General features: G+C 46.5%; 1 protein-coding gene across 1 annotated transcript; it reads right to left on the bottom strand.

Moving 5' to 3' along the window:
• Positions 1-350: 350 nt before the first annotated feature.
• On the bottom strand, positions 351-2,798 carry LOC131269822 (uncharacterized). Its single transcript, XM_058272351.1, has 2 exons — positions 1,889-2,798; positions 351-1,675 (listed from the first exon to the last, which is right to left on the bottom strand). The coding sequence occupies exons 1-2, from the start codon at positions 2,796-2,798 to the stop codon at positions 351-353; spliced, it is 2,235 nt and encodes a 744-aa protein (XP_058128334.1).
• Between the last annotated feature and the right edge of the window lie 7,808 nt (positions 2,799-10,606).

Here is a 10,606-nt window from a genome sequence, read left to right as displayed (position 1 = left end):
GGTGCTGATGCTGTACCGTAGGTAACTGTACACAACTCGAAGACTCGTAGTGGCTCGGAAGGGTGTGGTCTCCAAAAAATCCGCAGGAAACGTTGATCTTCTTTAGCGTGGAGAATCTGACGATACATTTTGGCGATGTCTCCCGAAAAGACTACTTTGTACATTCGAAATCTCAGAACAATGGAGTAGAGATCGTTCTGTACAACTGGTCCTACATGCTGTAGGGTATAGAAGTGTCATTGAGGTAGAATAAAGAGTCAGTTCATTGATAGCTGTCATGCGAGACGAACGTTCCCCCGTGTTTTGATTCAGAATCCGAAAGAAAAAAAGGAATTCTTCACCAACGATCACTACACATGCAGCACGTCGTTGAGCGATAACTTGGCTGGAGATGCCTTTGCACTGGCGTCAAACACGACTCGGCATTTCGTGCTTGAACTAGATGGCCGCAAAACCGCATGGTGTGGCAGATAGTAGGACAGCTGGTTGGGTACATCGTCGGATTCACGGATTTGTCGGCAGTGTCCTAGAGTTTCGTACTCTCGGATGAACTCCACATACTGTTGTTGTAGCTCTGGGTTGCGAAGCAGTCGTTTCTCCAACATCATAAACCGTTTGAGGGCTACCGTGCGACCATTGTTCAACAGGGTTTGTTGTTTGTTAAACGGTAGTCGCACAATGAACCTTCCAGATTCGTTCCTTTGATATGTAGTTAGAAAATGGTTCTCGCACTCCAGTTCTTCGATGGATCGTTCCGGGACGTCTGGAACCTCTTCAATCTGCCAAAACTGCTGGATCATTTTTTCGATGTCGACCAAAGCGTGATGGGAATACATAGCTGGGATGGTAATCTGCTGTTCTGCTATGGCTCCGGACACAATCCAACCAAACTGGCTATCTTGCAGACGAGGTAGATTATCGGCAAGATCGAGTTGGATTGGCTTGAGTATATCGAAGAATAACTCAGCCCCTATCAGTAAATCAACCTTGTCTGGCGTGTAGAACGTTGGATCAGCCAAGGTTATTCCCTCCGGAATGTCCCAATTGTTGATGTTGATGTTGCAGGATGGGATTGTGCCGGTTATTTTTGGAGTTACCAAGCATTCCAAGCTTGTTTGGTAACTGTTCACTCGGGATTGTATGGTAACGGTTAACTTGTCGCGAGCGAGCGTGCGCAACGCGTTGATTCCCACGATCGGAACGTTTGCCGGTCTCTTTGGCAGTCCTAGACGGTTGGCCATTTCTTCAGCAAGGAAATTGACCTGAGAACCGCTGTCTAGGAGGACGCGGCAGCGATGTGGCTGGTTCGTGGCGTCCAGCACGTTGACCACGGCAGTCAACAGCAGGACGTTCTTACTGGGTTTGATGGTTTGCGATGCACATGCCGTCGAAAGTTGTTCCCGTACCACTGGTCCGCCGTACTCTGCCGCTGTCGATGGAGGATGCACACTTGGGGTCGGAGGTTGAGGTTCTACTTCTGCTGCCACGGAAATAGTTGGCTGGCCGGTGGGTGCTACGTCCTCGTGCAGGAGCGTATGGTGGCGACGCTGGCACTTGTAGCACTTTCTCTTGGAGGGACATTCCCGTAACTGATGCCCCTTCCGCAGGCAGTTGAAGCATAGTCCTGCCCTTTGTGCGGTGTTACTTCTTTCCCGTGGTGTCCCTTTCAGCAGTTCTGGGCAATTTATATTAGGATGGTCCTTACCACAGATTTCGCACTGAATAACCGCTGCTGTATAGCTCTACTGGGCTGGATGTCTCGGAGAAAGCGGATGGTTGCTCTTTAGTTTGGCCACAGGAGCTGATGATGACGCTGCTGCGCAATTTTCCAAAATCTGGCATCGGGATTTTAGAAATGCCATCGTCTGCTCGTAACGGGGCAGCTCACCTTTCCGCTGCGTCCCTTCCCAGGCTTTTCGGGTTGATTTCTCTAAAGCCGAAACCAACAGATGGACCACCATTGGTTCCGACACTCCTTCCAGGTTTTGTTTTAGGAACCTGAGACTTTCCACATGCCGGGAAGTCTCTTGGACTAGAGCTCTTAGCTCGTGGAAGTTTTCTGACGTCATCCTTTTGAGGTTCCGCAATCCGTGGATGTGGCTGTCCACTATGGCTCGATGATTGCCGAAGCGCTCCGTCAGAATCTCCCAGGCTTGCTTGTAATTGCTAGCGTTGAGGATGCTGACATCAATTGCACCTGCAGCCTCGCCGACCAATGCCTTTTCAAGGTGATACAGCTTCATAGTATCACTGTCGCCGGCATTGGCCATCAGGTCTTCGAAGATGGCCTTAAACTTGGGCCATGCAGCGTATGTGCCGTCGAAAGTCGGGATCGGTGCCTTAAGCGGTTGCTGCTGGATGATGACTTGCGCCGCGGCAGACATGTTGTTCTTGGTCTTCGATTCCGCAGCAAGCAGCAACTCCTCGATTCTATTGGACGCCTCGTAAAACACTTCCTCGAACTCGTCGTATACGCCGTCCTGCTCTGCCATTGCGCTGTCTGGAATTAGGCCTACGATGGTGGTGTGTATGGCACTAAATTCCGCGTACACAGTCGCGACGTTTTTGGCGAGCACCTTCAGCTGGGAAACGGTTGGCTCTTTCGTTTCCTGCAGCGTCTGCTCGATTCGCAGTAATTTGGCGTTGATCTGCGCTCGTTGGCGGACTGCCGTCTTCAGCGCCTTTTCTATCTTCTCGCTGTCCTGAGGTTCACTTGTTGAAGTACTCGCTGTCGGCTCACTCGGCGTCTTCGCTGGGGAATCCACTTGCTTCGATGGGGTGTGCCTAACTCGTGGCATCGGCTTGCCTTTTTACGCTTCACTAACACAACAGATCCGGTTCGACCGGACCATATGTTCGGTGTGCGGCCGAACGAACTTACACACAGACTTGCACCGACCTTCCTCGTGGCGTGAGGAAGGATCCAGGGAGTGACTTCAGCGGATGGAAGCCACCACTGCCTGGACGGAAAAGAGCTCGGAAGTAACCTCCGCGGATTAAGGTTACTCGCTCTGGAAATAAAAGCAAAGTCGATGGGCAGGCCAACAGAATAGTACTCTTCCTTTCCAACTTATGGAGACTTAGACGGCAAAAAGGTGTCCAAATAGAACTACCGTGGGTCGGATTCTGTTTCGGATCTGATTGCCTTGATAAATAATGCCTACGCTTCTTTATTCCAAGTTCTCCATGTATTTCTTCAAATTCGTGGCCTCAAGGCATCCCACGATCGGATGCTATTATAGCGATATCTAAATCCTAGCTACTGCTTTTTATCCTAGTTCTACACCATGCTGTACTAGCGATGAACAGTGCTTATCGCTGTAATCTTGCTACGTCTTTCTTATCGTTTCACGTTGTACAGTTCTATTCTGTACTCTGTTCTAAAGGTTTGGTTCTAAACTATATTGCCTACATTCAGGCGTTCCGTAGCTTCCGATCTAGACGGAACATAATTCAAAAAATCTTTTATGTTTTCAAAACCCCTTTAATTGTGTAGTGAACGAGGTTCCATCCGAATGACAATTAGAAATAATAGAATTACAAAACGATGAAACGCTCAAAAATAAGTTCAATGATATGGATCTTGTCAGTTTTTATAAAATGCTTCCGGAAGCGGAATATCGTAACCTCAAATCATTTGGAAGATCTTTCATATCTATTTTTGGTAGTACATATTTACAGATATGAAAAAACTTTTTGAAATTCATATTTACAGATATGAAAAAAAATGAACTATGTAAAATCACAGTACAGATCATCACTAACCGACGATCATTTACAATCCGTTTTAATTGCATGATGTACGCAATGAGACCCTCGTTTTGATAGAATAATTTCAGGTCAGAAATAAAAACCTATGAGCTTCTAAAATATCTTCATTGTTTATTGTTTTATTTTGAGATTCGCTTGCAAAAATGTATAAGTATGGCTTTATTCGCTACATCACCTTATTTAAGATATTTGTTTGGTGAATATGGCCCGCAGAGTCAGGCTTATTTTTCTTGTCTGGCCCTTTTAGTTAAAACTGTGCCGACCCCTGGCCTAGATCTACAACCATATTGAAATGATATCTTTCAAAATGCAGACTGATCAATTGAGTATGAAATACACATGTAACATAAGCAAAAAATCTACATTCAACACTCTTACTGCAGGTCAGTTTATAGTGGATAAGTTAAAGCGTCAGTTTAAAGTGGATAATTTTAACACAGGTCAATACGTTTATAAATGGTTCAAACTTAACATTTTGTTACCAACTGGATCTACAAAATCATGAAAAAAATAGCATATGTTACTATCTATTCAACCATACTTTGAAAACCTAAGAACCGTAGGTCTTTTCATCTTCACAGTCTAATCTCTGAATGAATGGACCGTTCGGAGAAACACTTTTATCCTACGCGAATACATTTAGGCAGTATTTCAAACATGGACAATGTAATGACGAAAACTTTCTATCTGCTTTGTACAGATTTAATAACAGCCTTTTGGGAAGGTTCCAATGAAACTTACTTCTATTTTCAATATCTTCGAACAATGTATGCATTGCAACACTGGACTGATTACAATGATTTTTAATAAAACTTCAAGAAGGCTATCAACTTTCTTTTGATAAGTTCATCAGGCATTGAAACTGTGTTGTCCAAAACAATAAAGCAGTGGTCGGCAAACATCTCCTAAAGAGGAACAGATGATTACATCAAAAGATACTGTAGCATGCCTATGCTATACGGCTGAAAATCAACCACCACAGAAGTACCGCGTTTTTGCTGAGCGTGGAAAGCACAATGAACTCTCCATTTCATAATCAAATGTTATAAACTAAGTATCGAAAACAACAAAATCAGGTGACACCGCCTCAAAACAAACAAAACCCATTTCGGTAAAAACTCAACCCAGAAACAACCGCAAAACACCCAAAACTGCAATCTAGGCAAATTGATAGATCGACGCACCCAGCGATACCGCGCAAACAAGTTGCGACACGATCGTGCGCGAGCATTGCACATAAGTAATATGACCCACGGCAAGCCGGTGCATGAAAAACAGGGAACCAACGGGTTCGGGCATTTGAGCCAAGTTAGCATGACCCACTTCGGGCCGGATGTTATGAAACAGGCAGGGAACGATGCGCGCAAAAACGTTTGCGCGATCGACGTCAATAACCTAACCATGATTAAAAACACCAAAATTATCCAACCAGCATTTATAGAATCGATAAACAAAAGTTTGTAAACTAGGTCAGTCTCAAACCCAACACTTATCCAACTACCTGTAAACTAGCCTTAAGAAACAGTATAAATAAATCGATGCCGAATAGAGAAAGGAACTATTCGGTGGACACTGATCGGACGTGGTCGTAATGCCCGTCGCGCATCCAGTAAGTTAAAAACTTCTGAGTTTTCATCTAAGTTCAAGTTGTACACGATGACAAACCCTCCGCTTTGATAAGTCCGCGACCGCGAGTGGTTTCACGCAGTATGCGTTGATACAAGGTGACCACGAGTTATGGATACCGTATATCCACCACAATACCGAATTCGTGGACCAGATACGTTAAATGATGATTTAATATTTTCAAACTTCACTCTTTTGAATAGAGTATCTTTCTAAATAGCAAAGCTACTTTAAAAGCTGGTTTTAGATAAAATAAAAGAATTTTTAGCACCAACATTTCTTTAATTTTTTCATACTTCTCTTCGTTGAATTTTAATAAGTTGTGCTGTTAACTATATTTTTTATACACCAACAGGGCGTCCTGCAATACCAAAGCGGAGCTGGTGGCCAGAATAAACGCCGTGTTTGCGGCCATCCCCAGAGACATGGTTGTCCGGGCATGCGCGCGGTTCCGGAAGCGGGTGCAGGCGGAGGGGGGGTACTTCGAATAAAAAATGCGGCAAACATGGTAAGCTAAACTTCCCGTGATGAGATGTGGCAATAAACCCTACATATTTACAGTGCACGTGAAGCATGCGCTTTTTACAATCTGACTCTAAGTGGAAACGGGACTCGAACACGGGTTTACCAAGAGCGAAGCCGTAGTCTTGCCGAGGAACCATAGCACAAGTTAGAAGTAGTGAGGAAATATCGCTACTTGAATGGCAAACGTAGATTTTGAAGAAAAATTTTATTACGTACTATAAAAGATTTTCCCAATCGGGATTCGAACACCAAACCTCTGATACAAGGCTCGAGCACCACTACCAGTACACCAGTTGTACGAATCGATAGCATAGGGAAAATATAGGTATATATGGCTATGTGAATAAATTGAACTATCAAGCTTTTAATTTAATAATGGTTATGATAATTTGAAATCTATGTATCAAAATAAGATCGGCTTTGAAAAAGTACATTAAATATCTAAAAACAAACATGAAAAAAAAAATTTACAGCCGTCAACAAAAAAGTTTTTCCTAGCCTAGATTTGAACTCCGATCCTCCGAAACAACACCCATGCACTATTATCGGATTTGAAAAATTACATTAAATATCTAAAAAAAATTATGAATAAATATTTCCCAACCGTCAACAAAAAAGTTTTTCTCAGCCTAGATTCGAACTCCGATCCTCCGGAACAACACCCATGCACTTAGCCCCCTAGACTATTGATGAAAGAAAATTTTCGAGTGACTCGGGGTCCAACACTACAGCGCGACGTCGCCTGACAGGAGCTGAACTCCATATCGCGAATCACGCTAGATTTTTTTGCATGGAGTTCAGCGCCTGTCAGGCGACGTCGCGCTGTAGTGTGGACCCCGAGTGATATCACAGCTACTAATATGTATGTAGGCAATCTGAATGTAGCATAGAAAATGAACCAAGAATAAAAACTTCAGTCACATTTTTCCTCCCCGAGCTTCGCCGGGGCTTCGAGCTAGTCATTAATAAAATTTAGATTCAATTGAAACCTTAAACGGAGAACGTCTCGATGTTTTATTAAACTTCCTTGGCCTCTCAAATAAGATTCTATTGTGTCTCAATCCGAAAAGTCCGCCCTATCCGAAACCCCCTTTGCACGAGGATTAGGGGGCATAGGGCCCCCTTTTGCGGCATAGGCTCCACAAATTATTGGGTGACTGGAGCAACTAGCGAAAAGGTACATCAGGAATCTGAAGGTAAAGGCCCTTGTACATAGTTTCTCTCCGAGACTCATCGTTATCGGACGCGTTTCTTCTATGCTCGCAATCCTTTGCTGTTTATCTTCACGTGTGCGCCTCGGTTTAACAGTTTTTAACTGCCTTTTTTTTAAGTGAAGATGGAGCAAGCCCCCAAATGGGAGCATGCATTTAAAGTAAACTTTGATGCACTTCCGATCAGGCCGAGAGAAGCAGAGGTGCATGATCTACTCGGGATACTCCTTTCGAAGAAGGGCGTCGTGAAGCGAGCTCATCTGGTCTCGCCGGCGAACACCGTGTTCGTACAGATGAGCTCGAAGGAGGAGGCCGAGGAAATCGTGGAGCAGCACCGTGGCAAGCACGGCAAAACCATAGATGGTGTCTGCTACCCGATCGAAATTCAACTCGCGGATGGTGCCACGGACATAAAAATCCTAGACCTGCCATACTTCGTCACAGACGAAACACTTACGAAAGAACTGGAAAAGTATGGGCAGGTATTGGCCGTTAGAGAGCTTACCCATGGTGAGAACTCTCCGTTGGCCGGCATTCTATCTGGTGTGCGTGTGGTGCGCATGGTGCGCAAGCATCCGATTGCATCATACCTGCACATCGGAGGCGAGCTCACACGCGTGACATACCAAGGGCAGGTAAAAACTTGCCAATACTGCTGCCTAAAGGCACACCACGGCGTATCATGCGCTACAAACCGTAAAGAAAAGGGGGGAGCAGCGACCTACGCTTCCGCACTCAGTGGCGACCCGATGCCGAAGAACAAAAAAGTGCCGAAAGCCCAAAAGGCAGCCGTAACCATCACGCCAAGGGGGCGGGCAGAGCGGGATGCACAGCCAGCGCTTAACGTCCTGCCGAAGTCGTCTCCATCCGTTCCCGTTTTGCAATCTACGACGTCAGCTTTATCTGCCGCGCCGCAGCAACACACTTCGGCTCAGCCAGCCCCAACCAACACATTCGAGGCCGGCACATCCCGGGAAGACGAGGATCAGCCGATGGTCCCCAGCGGTCTGTCAGTCGACGATATCGAATTCGATATCCCGCTCGTCTCCCCTTCCGTCCCCCTTCCTGACGATGGGACCAACACGCTCACGGGCGTCAAGCGCCCAGGTGACGACTTGGACAGCGAAGCTGCAAAGCGTGCTGGACTTGACCCGGTGGTAGTGGTGAAGCGTCCTCCTGGCCGTCCTAAAAAGGCAAAGTAAGTGTTTGTTCATCTTCTTTGTCTGCTCCTCTCCTTCCTTTTCCCACGACGTAGTTTGATTCGGTCTGAAACTGCCTCATGATGGATGGCTTAAGTAATATTATTTTTAATATTGCTTCAGTTAACCTGAATGCAATATCAAATCAAACCAAACTTGACGCACTGACCAATTTACCAAAAAATATACTGAGAAGTATATAATCCTGACATGACAATCCCTGGTTTCAACGTACTGACAAACGTTGATGAAGCCAGGAGAGGGACAGCGATCGCTTTACGCGAGCGCCTAAAATTTTCTCACGTCGAACGCAGTTTAGACTCACGTTTGATCTGCGTTCGGCTTGAGAATACCGCCACCCTATGCAATGTTTACGCTCCATCCGGAAGCCAGCGCAGGGCAGAGCGGGAGGATTTTTACACTCGAACGTTGCCTTTCTATCTGCGGAATGCACGGGAACCCGTCATTCTAGCAGGAGATTTCAACTGTGTGTTGAAATCGAAAGATGCGACGGGCGTTGGAAACTTCAGCCCCGCGCTGCAAAATGCCGTAGATACCATAGGTTTGTGTGATAGTTGGGAAGCTCTCAAAGGCAACAATGTTGAGTTCTCATACATCACATGTGGTTCGGGCTCGCGCATCGATCGCTGCTACGTGTCTGCGTCTGTACAGACACAACTCAAGACAACAGCGATGCACGTACTCTCCTTCTCAGACCAAAAGGCATTGACGGTGAGGATTATTCTTCCGTCTCTCCCGGTGCCGCGAGGAAACGGATACTGGCAAATACGGCCACACATTTTATCTGATGAGGTTATGGCCGAGTTTGAAGGCAGATGGGACTCTTGGGTCCGACAGCGAAGGAGCTACGATTCCTGGATGACCTGGTGGATGGAGTGAGTCAAACCCAGGATTGTTTTGTTCTTTCGTTGGAAGACCAACGAGAAGTACAAGCGACCCCGACGAGCTGGCAACCATTAAGCTGGTGAAGGGAAGAATGCTCTCCTTGCAGAGGCGTTTTTCCCAACACTTCACCAAAATAAATGAGACCCTCGTCGATGGTGAACGAGTTTCCACCTTCCAATTGGGAGAACGGAAGAAGAAACGAACCGTCATTGACAAATTACAGACTGACAACGGTGGTTCCGTTCCACTCACCGTGAAGGAAGAGATCGCCGAGTATTTGTACACACAGTACAAAGACTTATACTCGGCCGACAGTACAAGTAACAGACAAATGGACGACTTAAATCCCTCCTTTTCTCCACAACGGACGATCCCGGAAGACTGTGACGCCAACAATGACTGCATGGAGGAAATCACGCTCAGTGAAATCTTCGATGCAGTCAAAAAATCGGCACCTCGGAAGTCACCAGGCCCGGACGGAATCCCACATAGTGGGACGGGAACTAGGGTACGTCCTCAACGAGGCCCTTCACGGGGAATTTCCTCGAAGCTTCGTCGACGGCATCATAATGCTAGGGAGAAAGGGGAGAACTGGGAGTGCAATGCCCTCTTTTCGTCCGATTTCTCTCCTTAACACAGATTATAAGCTGCTGGCGAGAATTTTGAAGTTACGGGTCGGTGGCATCATCGACAAGTGGCAGATAATTTCCCCAGCCCAAAAATGCAGCAACAAGCCGCAAAATATATTTCAAGCTGTTCTCTCGGTTAAGGAGAGAATTCTGGATCTGAAGGAGGAGGAAGAAAAGTGGCAAGCTCGTTTCCTTTGACCTCTCGCAGGCATTTGATCGTGTCGACCGAGACCTCCTGTGGACGACCATGACCTCCCTGGGATTCAATCCACGGCTGGTTAGCCTTCTCAGGTCTATTGGAGAGCAGTCTTTTTCCCGCCTGCTGGTAAATGGACAGCTGTCCTCTTCCTTCCCCATCCAACGTTCCGTCAGACAGGGCGACCCTCTTTCCATGCACCTGTTTGTCCTCTACCTTCATCCCCTGATCACTGAGCTTGAAAGCATTTGCTGCGACCAGGATGACCTGGTCAATGCATTTGCCGATGATGTCTCAGTGATTACTTCCTCCTCATTCAAAATCAAGCGGTCAGAGAGGCGTTCGAGGCGTTCGGCCTGTGCTCAGGGGCCAAACTGAACGTGGGGAAGACCATCGCGATCGACATCGGACACGTCACTCCAGCAACGAGGATCCACGTCCCATGCTTACGCACCGAGGAGCGTCTACGGCTCCTTGGGATCTTGTTTTCCAACAACATCCGCGAGGCCATGGCGCACAACTGGGACGTGGTGATCCAGTAGT

Source organism: Anopheles coustani, assembly GCF_943734705.1.
Source record: "Anopheles coustani chromosome X unlocalized genomic scaffold, idAnoCousDA_361_x.2 X_unloc_1, whole genome shotgun sequence".
In the NCBI taxonomy this organism is placed as follows: Eukaryota; Metazoa; Arthropoda; class Insecta; order Diptera; family Culicidae; genus Anopheles; species Anopheles coustani.
This window is presented reverse-complemented; position numbering and strand designations above follow the sequence as displayed.